This window comes from Geotrypetes seraphini, chromosome 9, assembly GCF_902459505.1.
Source record: "Geotrypetes seraphini chromosome 9, aGeoSer1.1, whole genome shotgun sequence".
In the NCBI taxonomy this organism is placed as follows: Eukaryota; Metazoa; Chordata; class Amphibia; order Gymnophiona; family Dermophiidae; genus Geotrypetes; species Geotrypetes seraphini.
The window spans coordinates 5,210,163-5,230,260 of NC_047092.1; the positions used below are offsets into that span (position 1 = coordinate 5,210,163).

The following is a 20,098-nucleotide window of genomic DNA, read 5'->3' on the forward strand; positions in this document are numbered from 1 at the left end:
TCCTTTCAAGTCTAGCATCCTTTCTCAGACTGTGCCTAATCCAGGTCACCAACACCAGCAGGATGCCAAGGAGTAGATTCACATCCTACTGTTCATACACAGAGATAACCAGGTATGAATTTTTAGATCTTCTCTACCCGTGACAAGCCCTGAGCTGCTTATTCATAAAAGGAGACGTTCCTTCCCATTGATCAGTTTAGCTGTTCTCCTCCGTACCCTTTCCTAATTCTGCTCTTATCTTTTTTGAGGCAAGGCCACCACCACAACCCTATAAAGGACATTGCAACAAATCAATAATGTCTCACTTCTTTCAGGACACCCATGTGCTTGGATTTAGCATTCAAGAGTTCTTGGAACTCCTTAGACTGCAGGTAGGCCAGCTGCTCACGTCTCTTCTTCACCAATGGAGTCTGTTCATCCTGCACTAAAGGACAAGAGGAAACAATGCTTAACCTAAGAGGAAGAAAAAAAGCTCAAGCCAGGGCTAATCCACAAAGAGAATAGCCTAAGGCTGCAACAGATTGTTATCTCAAAGTTTTAGCAGTATCAAATATTGAAGTTAGCATGCTCTAAAACAGTGGTCCTCAACCCTATCCTGGAGGACCACCAGGCCAATCGAGTTTTCAGGCTAGACCTACTGAATATGCATGACAGAGATTGGCATATAATGGAAGTGACAGGCATTCAAATCTGCTCCAGGACAGGGTTGGGAACCACTGCTCTAAGACATGCCCCACTGATATCCCACCATCTGATATTTCTACCAACAAACATTATGTTTTTCTTTTAAGCAAACAGCAACCCCAAAGCAAACTTCTCAAGACACAGCCAATTTTCTTGGCAAAAGAGCAGAAAAGGTGCAAGGGATTTCGTGCCCTAGGGGAATCTTCAGCCTTGCTCCCCAAGGTATCTTCCTGCGATTTTTATCAACTCAACCATCATGAAGATCATCTCAATGCCAAGCTTCCCAGAACAAACCTGGAAAAATGCATAATACAGGCTGATGGTCCTTCAGAATCTGTGGCTATCAGGATTACTGCTTTGCTTTCAGCTGCCCTAGGTGTCAGCCTAGTCTTGCCTAATGGTTAGGCCAGCCCTGTAGTAGAGGCATCTCAACCAAGGACTCCATGAAAATATTTAACATTATTCAGATTCCACAGGTGAGCAACAGAAAAGCACCTTAACATTTTTAAATAAATTCAGCACAAGATAATTGGTTTATCTCGGCTGAATACTCTGTTAATGGCTAAAAACCAAGCAGCTTTATCGCGTGATAACAGACAGTTTTCAGCACTGACCAGTCAAGTCGGGTCGTGTAAATAGCAATCCTATCTTTGGCTGCTATAAATTTAACCAGCCAGTGCCGAATATCTGACTTACCCACTTATGTTTATGCTGGCCAAAGATAAACCAGATAGTCAATGCCAGTCACTAGACATGGCCCGGGATGGAATATCTGCGGTCAGTGTTGACCGTGGGAGTTAGCCAGCCTGCCTCCCAAATATCAGCCTGACATTATCTTAAAACAATGTGCAATTTTTTTTTTGTAACAGATGATGACAGAAAACACCCTCCCACAGTGTTACAGATATGTTGCATGACTGTCCTGTCTCCACATCTTGGACAGATTTCTGTCATCTTTCTCTTTTGTACTCCACCCTCTTGGGAACAATTTAAATGAATTTAATTGTATATTTATAATCTTCTCCAGGCCTTGTTGGGTCAGACCGATGCCTCATGAAACCCTACAAGTTGGTTTATTATTGACAAAATCTGTACAATTCAAATATTCCATGCAAGTAGTTAATTTGGGGATGAATTCTGCTTGACGTATTACAGGTATTCTACAGTACTTCAGACAAAGGAAGGTATTTTTTAATACATTTATATATCACCTTAAGTCTAGGTGGTTTCCAGTATCAAAAACAATCATAAAATTCCATAAAATAGACAGACATTATCTACATATTAATAAGTACATGAACACGACGATCATTAAACTAATGAAAAGATTTTGGAAGTGTTACAAGGTTGGCAGGGCACAGACAGTGACGTTTAGAAGTTTACCTTCTGGAGCAAGCAGGTTTTTCTCAACAATCTGGACCATCTTCAGGGCGCTGACTGGGTTTGCTCGCTTGCGTTTTATGCTGTTAGGGTTCATCTTTGCAAGGACTTGCCCCTTTAGCTGCAGTTTCTGAAACGCCATTAACTAGACATAAAGATAAAAACACATCCATGTTCAGTTTTGATCATAAGATCAGCCTGCGAGAGAACAGCCGAGTTTTCCAAAGCCAACATCTACTACATAATAGCAAACTGATTTTTTTAGAAGCAGAGAAAGGGATTGGGACTTGGATACAGCCTTTTTGTAGTTTTACCACACTCAAAGCGGTTCACATACAGGTACGTCAAGCATTTTTCTTGTCTGTCCCGGTGGGCTCACAATCTGTCTGGTGGGTGATTAAGCGACAAGGTGCTCAGGTTTTAGCTCTAACCACTCTCCTTAAGGTGTGACCTTATCATATACGCCCCGTCTCTGCCTCTCTCTTCGGCCTCAGCTCGACCATGGGAGCTGGCATTTTTCACAATGAAAGTTATGATAGGTAGGAAGGGAAATGTTAACCCTTTGACCCTGAGCTCCTATCTTTGCACACTCTTTACAGTCAAACTTAGGCTCCCAAATATCATCTTAAAAAGATATGCTTATAAATTTGAGCTCCTGAGTTTTCTTCTGCACTTTAGAGTCTCCTCTCTTGCCATCAACTTTTACAAGTTTAGTAAAATTTGGAGTATAAAACGTAGCTACCCAGAGAGGCCAATTCATGTGCGACGTTACCACATCATTTGCCTTTACAGCACCCCAAATCTGGAACTCCCTGCCCTCCTATCTAAGGGAAGAACCAAATATTGATAAATTTAAAGGAGCATTAAAAAGCTTCCTCTACAGCAGGGTTTTCCCAATGAGTATGCATGAGATCTATTTGCATGCACTGAAAACCAGACTGGATTGTGGCTCTCGAGGAGGGACTGACACCCCTGCTCTACAGAGACACTTTTAATCCATAATCCAGGACTCTTACAATCTATGAAAAGGTAGCTCTCAACTAACTTTCTTCTGTTACCCTTAGATATTTTCTTTCCTAAAATTATTGTATTTCAGCCTCTATCCTCTTGTTTTCTGTTTGTCAGTAGATCTTGTTTTGTGTTTTGGTTCTCGTTATTTATTTTAATTTTGATCCCCTCAATTTAATTGTATTGTATATTGCCTAGAATGTTAATAGGTGAGTAATCTAATTTTTAATAAACCTTGAAACCATAAATCCTTTGAATATCGGGTCCCCTTTCTTCTCTTCAGTTTCAAAGGACTCACCTTTTTGGTTTCTGCTGAGTTGCTTAATTTCAGCGCTGGAGGTGGCAAAGTGTCATAAAAGAGAACGTCCTCCTCACTGGAGAACCCCCGACCGAGTCTGGGCGTTTGCGGTGCCGATACTTCCTGCTCCTTAGGGAATTCAGCCCCAGGTCTCGGGGATTGAAGAATGGGCTGCCTCAGGGCAGAGAAGCCAGGGAGTACCACATTCTCTTTGCTTTGAAGGAACCTTAAACAAAAACGAAAACCACCCTAAGACCAAAAGCAGAAGAGGATCTTCCTTCTCAATATCCAGATCAGAAGCTGCGGAAACTCTTACCGTCTCTGAATCTCCTCCGTTCTTTTCCTTCTGGCATCCAGCATTTGCTGTTTTTGTTGTTTAAGAAGCACAGAGGCAGATATAGACTGAAAAGCAGGCCCCGACTTCCCTATAGCCCCTGAAAACACATACAACATGGATGTTCAAAGTGAGAGTGAGAGATTCAGAGGTTGATTTGTTATATCAGAGTGCCAAGGTCAAAGTTAAGTCTGAGCCCACAAACGTCTAAGCTGGGCCCCAACCTAAAAGTCCAGAGAACTGATGAGGACAGACATTCGACCCTTTCCAAGGCAGAACTGCCCTACATTAGAAAGTTCTTCGGATGTCTAAGTTAACTGCTTTACGCAGGAATTGTATGGTCTAACTACATCTCATGGAAGGAAGGAGTGGTTCCAGAGGATGTTTGAGGAGATTACCTTGGGAGTTTCCCTATCCTTTCTTATCTGTTTGGGGTGACCAATAGTTGCCCTCTCTTAGCCTCAGGCCTGTATAAGGGGTACAGTGTCAAAAGCACGCAGTACTTTGGCGTGTTGCCAATCTCATGGTGACATTTGCGTGCAGGACATATGCGCGCCATGGTTTCCGCTGCTTTGAAGCCTTCCCATTAGCGCTGAGGAGGGGTTTGTATGGGGGGAACCCCATCAGTATATTTACAAGTCCTCGTGCTCCCGTTTGGGGGGAACCCTCCCAACTACAGTGAAAACTCCTGTTCTCCTTTCCGTTTTCATTGTTTGGGAGTTTTCAGTGTAGGGGGTGGTGGGGGTTTCCCACACACACACCCCCAACAGGAGCACAAGGACTTGTAAATGTAATGGGGGTTCCCCCCCTCAGAACGCTAACGGAAAGGCTTCAAAACGGCAGTGCACAAATGTCACCGCAGGATTGCTGGTGCGTCAAAGTCCTGTGCACTTCTATGAGGGAGGGACGGGGATGTTTTGAGTCTTTAAGTCATATGCTGAAGAGTGACAGTATGTTCAGCATCGTTGGAAACCCCATGGCTACATCTCTGGTGTGTATTATTATGTATTTGTAGTGGAGTTTGTTTTTTCTTACATTATACTTTGATATTCTTATAAGAAAAATGTATTCCAAAAGAAAAAGATGATTAACCCTCTCAGCTCCTGGAGGATTGACAATCCCAGCACTAAGAATTACCCTGTGTTGCTAATCACGTCCCTTTTGAACCTCAAGTGCCCCCACCATTTCACTCACTTCAGCAAGGGAGATGTACCTGGTGCTGTGGACTTGGCGAGGTGCTTTTTGAGGTTCAGTGCTCCGGGGGTCGGCAGCGCCATCAGTCCTTTGAATTCTTTCGAGCAGGGTAAATCTCTTCTGCTCCCCACAGCTGGAAATTCAGACAGACAAGGGTCAGAAGGAGAAAACCAGCCCCATGTACAGCAGGTGATAAAGGCTTTATCCCAGGTCTTGGTTCCCGACAGGTATGAGAGAGTTTCTAAGAGTTGTGAACTGCTCTGCTGGCACATTTCGGTCCAGCTCACTCCAGTGCCATGTTATTAACACCTGGAAATCCCTCTGCACTTAATTTCAGTACACTAACAAGATAAAGTAACTTTAGTGACAAAACTTTTCCGTTTTTGCAAGAGCGATGTCCTAAATCAACCAGCAGGACATCTCTCTTGCCTTGTTTTTGCTCTTGGTCTCTATCCCTCCTATAACGTTGTCCTGTTTATTGCAAACCACGCAAGACTGAATGCCCTGTACCTTGGGATAACAAAGGCGAGATGCAGAGCACTGCAGGTTACACAAAACGCAGCGGCATGTCCAAATATGACCATATCTCATCATATTTGAAAAAACTGCATTGGCTTCCAGTCGCCTTCAGAGTCCAATATAAAGTTGTGATGATTTGCCATCAACTTATGTATGGTAACATTCCTGAATTGCTTAAAAGTACTTAGTACTACTGAAGACGTCTAAGACTAGCAAAATGACCTTCTGTCGCGCAGGAGTTAAGTTACGGAACTTCTTAGTGGGGCAGATACAAAATTGCTGTGAAAAGGGGACCTTTAGACAATTACTAAAGACGCAGCTATTTGTTGATGCCTTTTTTTTTAGGTATTTCTGACAAAGTTGATGAACTAACCATGATCTTTTTACCCACATTATGGTATCTCTTTAAGATTGGTTTTATGTTTATTTTACTATGTTTTCAACCATTTGTTCATTTTACTGTGTCCATTTTAAATTACTGTGTATGTAAATCTTGTAAACTAATTTAAACGGTATATACATTTTTAAAATAACTAACTAACTAACTAATATGTTACATAAAATGATGTAGCAAGTTAACCAACTTGTCTATTTTTAACCAAAGTAGGAAGTACCAATTTTCTGTTTGGCCACAAGTGCAGCCTCTGCTCCTCTCACCACCAGATTTGTTAATGTTGTCTGAACGGCTTTCTTAGGAGCTGCAGGTGCCCTGCAAGGAAAGAGACCCTAAAATATTACATCGCACTGGGGAGTAAGGGGAACTCAGTACAGGCAAGGCTGTCTACTTCAGGAAGCAGGTGAAAGAAGGATCTTTACCCAGGCTTAGTCACACACACATGAGAACTACCGTATTTTCACTCATATACCGCGCACACCTGTATACTGCGCATGACGCCCCGACTCTCCCGTTGCTGCCCGACTCTCCTTTCACCCGCCCCTACTCTCCTCTCCCCCTTGAAGTTCTGTCCCCACCCTGAAAGCCTGATGCCCCTCCGACGTCTGATTCACCCCCCCCCCGCAAGACCGCTCACACCCGCACCCCGAAGGACTGCTCGCACCCCCACAGCCTCCCCGCCCCCCCACCCCCATCATGTAGAAGTTTCCTACCGTCGTCCTGCTGCTTCCTCTGCCGGCGGTCCTGCCCCTTCTCTTAGTCCTGCATCTACGTTGCTTCCTCTTCCGGCGGTCCCGCCCTTTCTCTGACGTCAGAGAAAGGGCGGGACCACCGGAAGAGGAAGCAACGAAGACGCAGGACTAAGAGAAGGGGCAGGACCGCCGGCAGAGGAAGCAGCAGGACGACGGTAGGAAACTTCTACATGATGGGGATGGGGAGGCTGTGGGGGTGCGAGCGGTCCTTCGGGGTGGGAGTGCGGGTGCGTGTTCCAGCGCAAGTGGTCCTTCGGGGTGCGGGTACGAACGGTCCTGCGGGGGGGGGGGGGGGTGAATCGGATGTCGGGGGGAACTATGTAAAAAAAAAGGGGATAACGCGCTCACGCATATAACGCGCATGGTTATACACGGTTTGTAAAATTGTGTATAACGCGCACGTTATATGCGTGAAAATACGGTAACCCTGGCTGCAAATACAGAACTCGCTTAGCCACTTTCATGTACCTTTCTGACTCCATATGCAGCTTTCTTAAGTCAGTCCCTTTATTCTGCCTATCATCACCAATCACGTTGTCTCCATCCAGAATCAAGGAACTCTCAAAGCTTTACTGACCTACTTCAGATCTAAAATGGAATGAAATATGTTCCCCCCTTTTGGAGAACCACAAAATAGAGTACCTACTGAAACCTGTAAGAGTTCTGGATTGGCCACCGTGAGAACAGGCTACTGGCCTTGATGGACCATTGGTCTGACCCAGTAAGGCTATTCCTATGTTCTCTTCAAGGCTGACCTGATCACCACTGCCTTCTGGAGACTCCATAAAAGCACTGGTTCGATAGCACACCCTTAACGAATAACTTTGAAAAACTGCAGAATGGGACTGAGATTGCTCACCATGCTCTTCTGATTATAGCCCTCCTCCCCACAAATGGACTGTTTTTGGAAAGGAATCTAGTTCACTGGGACACTGAAGGGACATCCACCCCCATGACTGCCAGGAGAGGTACAGGCTGCAGGCCATACCCCTGCTATGCTCAGCCCGCACCTCCATGAGGTGACCATGCAGCAGCCCACAGCATGCTTCTCACTAACCCTTCCCTTCATGAAATCAAGACCAGCCCACCAGTGTTGCTCTGAATGCCTCACTCACCACTTAAACAGATTAGTCTTTTTTTTGAAAGTTTATTTGAGCCAGCACTCCAAAGAATCTACCTTTGGACCCTTTCCAAAAGTAGGAGGACGACAGCGGGCACCACAGTCACATATCCCTAAAGGACTGAAAGAAAGGAGGGGGAGAGAGCGAGGGATCAAACAGCACTAGGCTCTGTGGATCAGCCTTGGCCAATTCCCCCCCCTTTTTTATTTTTTTTAAACTGTTTAGGTCTAGTCTTAGTCCTATCCTTGAAAGGATATTTGAAGCTTAGATACTCTCAAAAGGTACTGTACCATCTAAAAAGATACTGTACTTCAGGTTGGAGTCAAAGTGCTTAGGACCATCTGCTGGAGACTGAAAAATACTGCTTAGCTATGCTCAGTCTCCATCTGCTGGTACAAGAGGATAAAACCACATGTCTGGACTGGTCTGTAGGGATTTAAGGAATGCAATATGTACTTCCTTAGGAGGTGTCAAAATAGGGTAAACTGCAGAGCCCTGCCTGTCCCCATAACTTTTTAATAGAACTGAAAAGATACAATGGGAAAAAATGCAAAGATTTCAGGTCCAAGCTGAAAACTAAAATCAAGCAGCCTTTCTATAAAAAGTTAGATTGTATATGATGAGGACCAGAACTATGCCAGGAATATGGCCACAAAGTAAAAGCCCTGGAAGGAAAAAAAACCCCAACCCCCAAGATCTGACTGAAACCTCTTTAAAATCATGGGGCTGGATCAGTGGGAGGTATGGAAGTGATGTTGCTGGTTTGGAAACTCTCTCATTGCATTATATTGTGGTATAGACCTGTGTCTTTGTCATCTAATGCTTTTTGTAACATTCATTTTGCTTGGGTATGGGGAGGGGAGTGGGGGTTTGCATATTTGTTGCAAATGTAATTTTCCTATGCTCTTGTATTGTTCTTTCTTTAATCAAACAGATTTTCCATAAAATTGTGGGGCTGGTTACTTACAGAGAGGTTGCGTAAGCCGTGGAAGACACACCTCCATAGTGAAAGCCTTCATGGCACAGTCGAGACTTCAGGCTGTTTCTCTTCGGAGCGCGGCTGGAGTAACTTGACTGGAGATCCGCTCGCTTGGCGCTAAGCTTCTTATACTGTGCATGCACGTGGAACTGACAATATTCACAATCCCCCTGTGACAAGAAAGCGAATGACAGGCGAGTGAAAAGTCTGTATCCTGGGCCATTCAAATCCCCAGAATATAAATCAGCAACTCATCTGCGATTGCTAGCCAAGCTTTCATGCCCTTATCAAAAGAAAAAAAAAATACAATCAACTTTAAAACCTGAAACAAATTGATGACAATTATTCTACGCTGCTGATGTTCCATTTAGAAGGAACTCTCCAAGCTTCCCGTATGGAGGCGAGTGAATCAGAAAACCCCAACACATACACTCTTAAAGGAAAGCAGATATGGTTCACGCAGTTGCACATAGAAACATGACGGCAGATAAAGGCCAAATGGCCTGTCCAGTCTGCCCATCTGCAGCATCCACTATCTCCTCCTCTCCCTAAGAGATCCCCCACTTGCCTGTCCCATGCTTTCTTTTTTTTTTTTTTTTAATCTTTATTCCTTTTTATTTCTCTCAACAAGTGTACAATATTATTACAATTAATTCACATAACTCACTTGACATTCTTACACAATATTATTATACATGTTTTAATTCCCCCCACCCACCTCCCATCCCTTCCCATATCAATAAAATAATCTATCCAAACATATACATACTTAGACATCCCTCTTCCTTAATACAATTAATCATACTTTAACCTATCCCTCCCCCACCCTTTCTTCCTCAAACTCTTTTTTCATTTTATTATATACATTAATGCACACCAAATATATCTCATCATAGTACATATATCCCCTAATATTTCATAACAACATATTTCCAATAATTTTACCCCCTTTCCTTTTCTATTCATACATATATACCATGTTTCTTATATCCATTAATCAGTTGAAATATACCGCTATTTAATTGGATTATCCTATCCCCCCCATTTCTACAAATTATCCCCTAAGGAAAAAGAATAAACCTTAATCATTATAATATTCAATTAATGGCCTCCACACCTCCTGAAACCTTTTAAAATGCCCCCTCTGTACTGCAAGAAATCTTCCCATCTTATACATATGGCATACTGAGTTCCACCAAAAACTACAATTCAGTCTAGAACAGTCTTTCCAATTGGTCGTTATTTGCTGAATTCCCACACCAGTAAGAATCATCAGTAATTTATTGTTTGCTGCAGATATTTGGCATTTAGCCCTCATGCACATTCCAAAAACCACTGTGTCATAGGACAATGCCACATGACTCTCCATCATTAGGTTAACTTGATCCCAGATTGATATCCAAAATGCCTGAATACATGGACAACAAAATAAAAGATGGTCTAGAGTTCCAACTTCAATTTTACAATGCCAGCATCTATTAGACTTAGAGCAATCTAATTTTTGTAATCTAGTAGGGGTCCAGAATGCTCTATGCAACAAAAAGAACCATGTTTGCCTAATAGATGCCGACATCGTACCTTTAATTCTCCAAGACCAAATACATGGCCATTGAGATGCATTAATTTGATGCTTAATCTCAATGCTCCAAATATCTCTTAATCCATATTTTGGTTTCTTATTCAAATAATTAGATATAATTTTATACCACTTTGCAGCCTGGTGTCCCAGAAAATCTGCCTGGAAACATAAGAATTCTAAGCTGTAATGATCATTTAAAGATTTCCATTCAGGGAACCCCACCTGAATAGCCTGCTTCAATTGCAACCACTTATAACTTTGTTTTTTATTCAGACCATATTTATGTTGCAATTGTGAAAATTCAAGCATCTTACCATTATCAATTACTTCCGTTAAGGATCTTATACCTGCTTTAATCCAATCCTTCCAGACAACCTTAAACCCGCCTATTTGTATCTTGGAGTTTACCCAAATAGTCTGTTGTTTTGATTTTAAAATAGAATCAGTAGTTAATCTGTCTACAAATCTTAATGTTTTCCAAGTATCCATTAATACTCTATTGTCTTTACGTATTCTAGGCACTTTTATACCAAGCAGAAGATCAAGCCTAAGTAGAAAGATAAGTGATCTCTCCACCCGTAACCACTCTGGTAGTTGTTCCAAAAGCTCTGGGAGGATCCAATACATACCTTGGCGCATGATATAGGCCTGATGATACCTATAAAAATTGGGAAAATTTACCCCACCCTCCTCAATTGGTCTTTGCAAAGACACTAGAGCCACTCTTGCAATTTTACCCAGCCAAATAAATTTAACCAGAAAGCACAGTTACTTACCGTAACAGGTGTTATCCAGGGACAGCAGGCAGATATTCTTGACTGATGGGTGACGGCACCGACGGAGCCCCGGTACGGACAATTTTAGAGTGATTGCACTCTAAGAACTTGGAAAGTTCTGGCATGCCGCACCGCGCACACGCGAGTGCCTTCCCGCCCGACAGAGGCGCGCGGTCCCCAGTTATGATAAGCCAGCTAAGAAGCCAACCCGGGGAGGTGGGAGGGACGCAAGAATATCTGCCTGCTGTCCCTGGATAACACCTGTTACGGTAAGTAACTGTGCTTTATCCCAGGACAAGCAGGCAGCATATTCTTGACTGATGGGTGACCTCCAAGCTAACAAAAAGAGGGATGGAGGGAAGGTTGGCCATTAGGAAAACAAATTTTGCAAAACAGATTGGCCGAAGTGTCCATCCCGTCTGGAGAATGCATCCAGACAATAATGAGATGTAAAAGTATGAACTGAGGACCAAGTAGCAGCCTTGCAGATTTCCTCAATAGGAGTAGAACGGAGGAAAGCTACAGAAGCTGCCATTGCTCTGACTCTATGGGCCGTGACAGAACCTTCCAGTGTCAGTCCGGTCTGAGCATAACAGAATGAAATGCACGCTGCCAGCCAATTAGACAACGTACGTTTAGAAACAGGACGTCCCAATTTATTGGGATCAAAGGACAGAAAGAGTTGGGGAACTGATCTGTGGGGTTTCGTACGCTCTAGATAGTAAGCTAGAGCCCTTTTACAATCCAAAGTATGTAGAGCTTGTTCCCCAGAATGAGAATGAGGTTTTGGAAAGAAAACAGGCAGAACAATGGATTGGTTGAGATGGAATTCAGAGACAACCTTAGGGAGAAACTTTGGATGTATACGCAGAACCACCTTGTCATGGTGAAAGACCGTAAAAGGTGGATCTGCAACCAGTGCATGAAGCTCACTGACCCTCCTGGCAGAGGTAAGAGCAATAAGGAAAAGTACCTTCCAAGTGAGAAACTTGAAAGAAGCGGTAGCCAAAGGTTCAAATGGAGGCTTCATTAAGGCGAAAAGAACCACATTGAGATCCCAGATAACAGGAGGGGCTTTAATAGGTGGTTTCACATTGAAAAGACCCCGCATGAACCTGGACACCAGGGAATGAGCAGATAGAAGTTTTCCATGGATCGGCTCATGAAAAGCAGCAATGGCACTGAGGTGGACTCTGATGGAAGAGGACTTAAGGCCAGAGTCAGACAAAGAAAGCAAATAATCCAACAACGTCTCTACTGCCAGGGAAACGGGAAAGCTGGATATAGGGGAGTCCCTGGACATCGTGTACCTGGACTTTAGCAAAGCATTCGATAGCGTACCACACCGCAGGTTACTGAGCAAGATGAGTTCTATAGGATTAGGTAACACATTGACGAAATGGGTTGGGAGCTGGCTTGGGGGTAGGCTCCAAAGGGTGGTGGTGAACGGCACCCCCTCCGAAATGACGGAGGTGATTAGTGGAGTACCACAGGGCTCAGTCTTGGGCCCAATCCTATTCAACATCTTTATAAGAGACTTGGCAGAAGGGCTTCGAGGTAAAATAACATTATTCGCCGATGACGCCAAACTGAGTAATGTAGTGGGCAAATGCACAACAGACGAAGATTCAGTGCCCGACAACATGATGCACGACCTACTCCTACTGGAGCGATGGTCTAGGACATGGCAACTCAACTTCAATGCCAAAAAATGCAAAGTTATGCACCTGGGCAGCCAGAATCCATGCAAGTCTTATACCCTTAATGGCGAGATCCTAGCAAAAACGGTAGCAGAACGAGACTTGGGGGTAATCGTCAGTGAGGACATGAAGTCTGCCAATCAAGTGGAGCAGGCTTCGTCCAAGGCAAGACAAATCATGGGCTGCATACGAAGGGGTTTCGTCAGTCGTAAGGCGGAAGTCATTATGCCATTGTATAGATCCATGGTGAGGCCCCACCTGGAATACTGTGTGCAATTCTGGAGGCCGCATTATCGCAAGGATGTGCTGAGACTGGAGTCGGTGCAAAGAATGGCCACCCGGATGGTCTCGGGACTCAAGGATCTACCATACGAAAAACGGCTTGACAAATTACAGCTATACTCGCTCGAGGAGCGCAGAGAGAGGGGGGACATGATCGAGACGTTCAAGTATCTTACGGGCCGCATCGAGGCGGAGGAAGATATCTTCTTTTTCAAGGGTCCCACGACAACAAGAGGGCATCCGTTGAAAATCAGGGGCGGGAAACTACGAGGTGACACCAGGAAATTCTTTTTCACTGAAAGAGTGGTTGATCGCTGGAATAGTCTTCCACTACAGGTGATTGAGGCCAGCAGCGTGCCTGATTTTAAGGCCAAATGGGATCGGCACATGGGATCTATTCACAGGGCAAAGGTAGGGGAGGGACATTAAGGTGGGCAGACTAGATGGGCCGTGGGCCCTTATCTGCCGTCTATTTCTATGTTTCTATGTTTCTATGTAAGATGATGAAGAAGACACCAGGAAGAAAATCTCGTCCACTTCTGATGGTAACATTGCAGAGTGGCTGGTTTCCTGGAGGCATCTAGAATGGAACGAACAGGCTGAGACAAAAGCGTATCATGAGAAGTCAGCCCGAGAGATACCAAGCCATCAGGTGCAGAGACTGGAGGTTGGGATGTAGAAGGGTCTCCTGATGCTGTGTAAGCAGAGAAGGATACAGTGGAAGAAGAAAAGGTTCCCTGGAACTGAGTTGAAGTAGAAGGGAGAACCAATGTTGCCTGGGCCACCTCGGAGCAATCAGAATCATGGTGGCTCGTTCCCTCTTGAGCTTGAATAAGGTTCTCAACATGAGAGGCAGAGGAGGGAAAGCATACAGGAACAGATTGGACCAGTCGAGGAGAAATGCATCCGCTGCCAGACGGTGAGGGGAGTAGAGTCTGGAGCAGAATAGGGGCAGCTGGTGATTGTGAGGAGCTGCAAAAAGGTCTATCTGAGGAGCGCCCCATTGAGCGAAGATGGACTGTAGAGTTACAGGATCGAGTGTCCACTCGTGAGGCTGTAGAATTCTGCTGAGCTTGTCCGCTAAGGAATTCTGTTCTCCCTGAATATAGATAGCTTTCAGGAAGAGATGGTGATCTATGGCCCAAGTCCAGATCTTCTGTGCTTCCTGGCACAAGAGGCGAGAGCCTGTCCCCCCTTGCTTGTTGATGTAGTACATGGCCACTTGATTGTCTGTGCACAGCAGAAGGACCTGAGGAAAGAGAAGATGTTGGAAGGCCTTGAGGGCATAAAACATCGCTCTGAGTTCCAGGAAATTGATATGATGCTTCTTTTCCTAGGCTGTCCAAAGACCTTGAGTCTGGAACTCGTTCAAATGAGCTCCCCATGCATAAGGAGAGGCGTCGGTGGTGATGACGAGTTGATGAGGAGGTTGATGGAACAGAAGACCTCTGGATAGATTTGAGGATACCAACCACCATTGTAGAGATTGACGAAGAGATGATGTCACAGAGATGTGTCGTGAGCAAGGATCCGTCGCTTGGGACCACTGAGTAGCAAGGGTCCATTGAGGAGTTCGCAGGTGAAGACGTACGAGGGGTGCGACATGAACTGTGGATGCCATGTGACCCAAGAGTATCATCATTTGTTTGGCAGAGATAGAATGTTGAGGAAGCACCTGCTGACATAGAGACTGAAGAGTCTGAAGACGGTTGGATGGTAGGAATGCTCTCATGAGGAGTGTGTCCAATATCGCTCCAATGAATTGGAGTCTTTGAGTGGGAATGAGATGAGACTTGGGTAGATTGATCTCGAATCCCAATATTTGTAGAAACTGGATGGTTTGGTTGGTGGCCAGGAGAACTGCTGGAGCGGATGTGGCCTTGATTAACCAGTCGTCCAGGTAAGGAAATACCTGAAGGTGGTGAGAGCGTAGAAAGCACAGTTACTTACCGTAACAGGTGTTATCCAGGGACAGCAGGCAGATATTCTTAACGTATGGGTGACGTCGCCGACGGAGCCCCGGTACGGACCTTTTTAACTAGAAAGTTCTAGTTGGCCGCACCGCGCATGCGCGAGTGCCTTCCCGCCCGACGGAGGAGTGCGTGGTCTCCAGTTAAAATAAGCCAGCTAAGAAGCCAACCCGGGGAGGTGGGAGGGTCGTAAGAATATCTGCCTGCTGTCCCTGGATAACACCTGTTACGGTAAGTAACTGTGCTTTATCCCAGGACAAGCAGGCAGCATATTCTTAACGTATGGGTGACCTCTAAGCTAACAGAGAGGGAGGAGGGATGGTTGGCCATTAGGAAAATAAATTTTGTAACACAGATTGACCAAAGTGTCCATCCCGTCTGGAGAAGGCATCCAGACAGTAGTGAGTAGTGAATGTGTGAACTGAAGACCAAGTGGCCGCCTTGCAGATTTCCTCAATAGGGGTGGAACGGAGGAAAGCCACAGAAGCAGCCATAGCTCTGACCCTGTGGGCCGTGACAGGTCCTTCCAGTGACAGGCCGGCCCGAGCATAACAGAACGCAATACAGGCAGCAAGCCAATTGGACAGCGTTCGTTTAGATACAGGATGACCCAAACGATTAGGATCGAAGGTCAGAAAGAGTTGAGGAGAGGAGCGGTGAGCCCTGGTACGGTCGAGGTAGTACGCCAGGGCACGCTTACAATCCAGCGTGTGAAGAGCCTGTTCCCCAGGATGAGAATGGGGTTTAGGGAAGAAAACAGGCAGCACTATGGACTGGTTGAGGTGAAAGGCTGAAACCACCTTAGGAAGGAATTTAGGATGGGTACGCAGAACCACCTTGTCATGGTGAAAAACAGTGAACGGTGGGTCGGCGACCAGTGCATGCAGCTCGCTAACCCTCCTGGCAGAGGTGATGGCAATGAGGAAAAGCACCTTCCATGTGAGAAGTTTGAGCGAGGTAGAAGCCAGAGGCTCAAAAGGAGGTTTCATGAGGGCTGACAAAACCACGTTGAGGTCCCAGACGACTGGGGGAGGCTGAAGAGGTGGTTTGATATTGAAGAGGCCCCTCATGAACCGGGAAACCAGGGGATGAGCCGTGAGGGGTTTTCCAAGGATAGGCTCATGAAACGCAGTGATGGCACTGAGGTGGACTCTGATTGAGGTCGATTTGAGGCCAGCGTCGGAGAGAGAGAGCAAATAGTCCAGTACGGTTTCCACCGCCAGAGAGGTGGGATTGTGATGATGAAGGAGACACCAAGTGGAGAACCGGGTCCACTTCTGATGGTAACATTGGAGTGTGGAGGGTTTCCTGGAGGCATCCAAAATGCGACGGACTGGCTGAGACAGGTTTTCTGGAGAAGTCAGCCCGAGAGAAACCAAGCTGTCAGGTGGAGCGAAGACAGATTGGGATGTAGTAGAGACTGCTGTTGCTGTGTAAGAAGAGTAGGAAACACAGGTAGAGGAATGGGATCCCTGGAGCTGAGCTGAAGCAGGAGGGAGAACCAATGTTGTCTGGGCCACCGAGGGGCGATGAGAATCATGGTGGCCCTGTCCTTGCGGAGCTTGAACAGAGTCCGCAACATCAAAGGAAGTGGAGGGAAGGCATAGAGGAACCGATCCGTCCAGTCGAGTAGGAAGGCATCCGGGGTCAGACGGTGCGGAGAGTAGAGTCTGGAGCAGAACTGGGGCAGCTGATGGTTGTGAGGAGCTGCAAAGAGGTCCACCTGAGGAGTGCCCCATCGAGCAAAGATGGAGTGGAGAGTGGGAGGATCCAGGGTCCACTCGTGAGGTTGAAGGATGCGGCTGAGTTGGTCGGCCAGGGAGTTCTGTTCGCCCTGGATATAGACCGCTTTGAGAAAAAGATTGTGGGCTGTGGCCCAGGTCCAGATTCGGAGGGCCTCCTGACATAGGAGACGGGATCCAGTGCCGCCCTGCTTGTTGATGTAGTACATGGCGACCTGGTTGTCCGTGCATAGGAGGAGAACCTGAGGGCAGAGAAGGTGTTGGAAGGCCTTGAGAGCATAGAACATGGCTCTGAGCTCCAGGAAATTGATGTGATGTTGACGCTCCTGAGGGGTCCAAAGTCCCTGGGTGCGCAGATCCCCAATGTGAGCCCCCCATGCATAGGGGGAGGCGTCCGTGGTGATGATCATGGAATGAGGAGGTGGATGCAAAAGGAGGCCCCTGGAAAGATTTGCAGAGTTCAACCACCATTGAAGAGATTGCTGAAGAGATGATGTCACAGAGATGGGATGAGAAAGAGGGTCCCTGGTCTGTGACCATTGGTTGGCGAGGGTCCATTGCGGTATCCTGAGGTGGAGTCGCGCCAGAGGAACCACATGGACTGTGGAGGCCATGTGACCCAGAAGAATCATCATCTGGCGAGCTGGGATGGATGGTAGGAGGAGCACCTGCCGACAAAGGTGAAGCAGTGTCCGGTGCCGATCGGCTGGAAGGAACGCTCTCATGGAGTTGGTATCGAGAAGTGCTCCGATGAACTGAAGGCGTTGTGTGGGAAGCAGATGCGACTTGGGATAATTGATCTCGAACCCCAAGAGATGGAGGAGAGAGATGGTGTGGTGAGTTGATTGTAGCACAAGAGGAGATGTTGCTGCTGTCACCAACCAGTCGTCTAAGTAGGGGAACACTTGTAGGTTGTGGGACCTGAGACAGGCCGCTACCACAATCAGGCACTTGGTGAACACCCTGGGTGATGATGCGAGACCAAAGGGGAGCACTTTGTACTGATAGTGGAGATTCAGTATCTGGAATCGGAGGTAGCGACGTGAAGCCTGATGCATTGGAATGTGAGTGTAGGCCTCCTTGAGGTCCAGGGAACATAGCCAGTCGTGTTGAGACAGAAGAGGATAAAGCGTGGCAAGGGAGAGCATCCTGAACTTTTCCTTGACCAAACACTTGTTGAGGTTCCTGAGGTCGAGGATAGGACGAAGATCCCCTGTTTTCTTGGGTACCAGGAAGTAGCGGGAGTAAAATCCCTGACCTCTTTGGTCTGGTGGAACTTCTTCGATGGCATTGAGAAGGAGGAGGGATTGGACCTCCCTGAGGAGGAGTGGAGTTTGGGAGGAGTGAGAAGCAGACTCTATGGGAGGATGATCTGCAGGAAGAGTCTGGAACCTTAGTGAGTATCCGTGACGGATGATGTTTAGAACCCACAGGTCTGATGTGATGGCCTCCCAGCGTTGTAGGAAGATGGTGAGGCGGCCTCCTATAGGTTGAGGCAGAGGCAGCGAGGGTTGGAGACTGGCTATGCCCTGGAGAAAGGAGTCAAAAGGGCTGGGGAGGCTTGGTTTGAGGGAGAGGCTTAGCTGTCTGATGAGATTGCGAGCGAGCCTGGGAGTGTTGTTGTTGCTGTTGGCGAGGCCGACGAGATTGCTGTTGAGGTGGGTTAAGTGGCCTAGCAGAGAAACGACGCTGATAAGAAGACTGGGGTCTGTATGGGCGTGACGGCGGAGTCTTCTTCTTAGGCTTAATGAGGGTGTCCCATCTTGTCTCATGAGCCGAAAGTTTTTGGGTGGTGGTATCTAGAGACTCCCCAAAAAGTTCATCACCAAGACAGGGTGCGTTGGCAAGGCGGTCTTGGTGGTTCACTTCCAGATCAGATACCCTCAGCCAGGCCAGGCGTCGCATGGCAATTGCCAGGGCGGAGGCTCGAGAAGAGAGCTCGAAGGAGTCATAGATAGAGCGCACCATGAACTTTCTAAGCTGAAGGAGAGTGGAAATTTGTTGCTGAAACAACGGAACCTTGCGTTCAGGAATGTACTTCTGCAGAGCTGAGAGTTGTTGTACCAGATGTTTCATGTAAAAGGAGAAATGAAAAGAGTAGTTGTTGGCTCTGCTAGCCAGCATGGCATTCTGGTACAGGCGTTTTCCAAATTTATCCATTGTCTTACCTTCTCTGCCAGGAGGGGTGGAGGCATAGACACTGGAACCATGAGATTTTTTGAGAGTGGACTCTACCAGTAGGCTCTCATGTGGCAACTGGGGTTTATCGAATCCCGGGATAGGGATAACCCGGTATAAACTGTCCAGTTTCTTAGGGGCACCTGGCACAGTAAGGGGGTTCTCTAAGTTCTTATAAAATGTCTCCCGTAGAATATCATGAACGGGGAGTTTGAGAAATTCCTTGGGAGGTTGATCGAAGTCCAAGGCTTCTAAAAAGGCCTGGGACTTCTTGGAGTCGGACTCAAGTGGGATGGAAAGAGCCCCAGACATCTCCCTAAGGAATTTTGTAAATGAAGACTGCTCTGGTTTGGCGGTGGATTCAGCCATAGAGGGTTCCTCATCAGTGGAAGAGGCATCCTCCTCGGTACCGAGAGGGGATTGCTCCCATAGGTCAGGGTCTCTGACAGCCGGTTCCGCATGACGGGTCTTAGACAGGGATTTACCAGATCTCATGGATACGGTGCCGGGGGATGAAGACCGGTGCCGATCTCCATCCCTGGAGGAGTGGTGCCGATCCCGGTCCCGAGACGATCGGAGTCGATCCTGGGGTCGGGATGGGTCCTCAGCCGCGCAGGTTTGGAGCGTAGGCTGTGCCGATAAGACCGGCATCGAAGTATTCATCGGTACCGAGGGGGTGGCCACTGGCGTAGTGGTGCGGGGCTCGGGCCGGACCGGTACCGGAAGAAGCGGTGCCAGCAGGGTTGGAAGCAGTTCCTTAAGTTGGTGCTGGAGCTGTTCGTGTAATTTAGTTTGGAGGATGGCCGAGATACGGTCCTCCAATGGGGGCACCGGTACCGTTTTACTTTTCTTCGGTACCATCGGTGCTGCTCTACGCTCCGGTGATGAGGAGGCCGATGAAGAGGCACTCACCGATATCGGAGCGGAGCGCTTTCGGGATTTGCGGGACACCGGAAGGACTGGTGTCACCGCTGTAGCTGGAGGGCGCTCGAGGGAAGTGGGAGGCTTCTTAGCCGGCTTACCTGGCGCCATCGACCCCGTAGAAAGGTCAGGAGGTGTTGATGTTGACGGTGCCGATTTCGGCGGTGCCGTTGACGCCGGGGTCGGGTCCATAGCGGAAGCGGTGCCGAAGAGGAGATTCTGCTGTATTTGTCTGTTTTTAAGGGTGCGTTTTTTAAGAGTCGCGCAGCGGGTGCAGGTGTCAGCCC

General features: G+C 46.9%; 1 protein-coding gene across 2 annotated transcripts in view; it reads right to left on the reverse strand.

Moving 5' to 3' along the window:
• MCM10 (minichromosome maintenance 10 replication initiation factor) overlaps positions 1-20,098 on the reverse strand; it is a 64,345-nt gene that overhangs the window by 8,781 nt on the left and 35,466 nt on the right. For both annotated transcript variants that reach the window (XM_033958162.1, XM_033958161.1), the window contains exons 10-16: positions 8,652-8,833; positions 6,032-6,126; positions 4,918-5,031; positions 3,687-3,804; positions 3,371-3,596; positions 2,068-2,209; positions 306-424 (exon numbers count right to left, since the gene is read on the reverse strand). In XM_033958162.1, the coding sequence (XP_033814053.1) occupies positions 306-424; positions 2,068-2,209; positions 3,371-3,596; positions 3,687-3,804; positions 4,918-5,031; positions 6,032-6,126; positions 8,652-8,833 (996 nt within the window). The remainder of the gene's footprint in view (positions 1-305; positions 425-2,067; positions 2,210-3,370; positions 3,597-3,686; positions 3,805-4,917; positions 5,032-6,031; positions 6,127-8,651; positions 8,834-20,098) is intronic.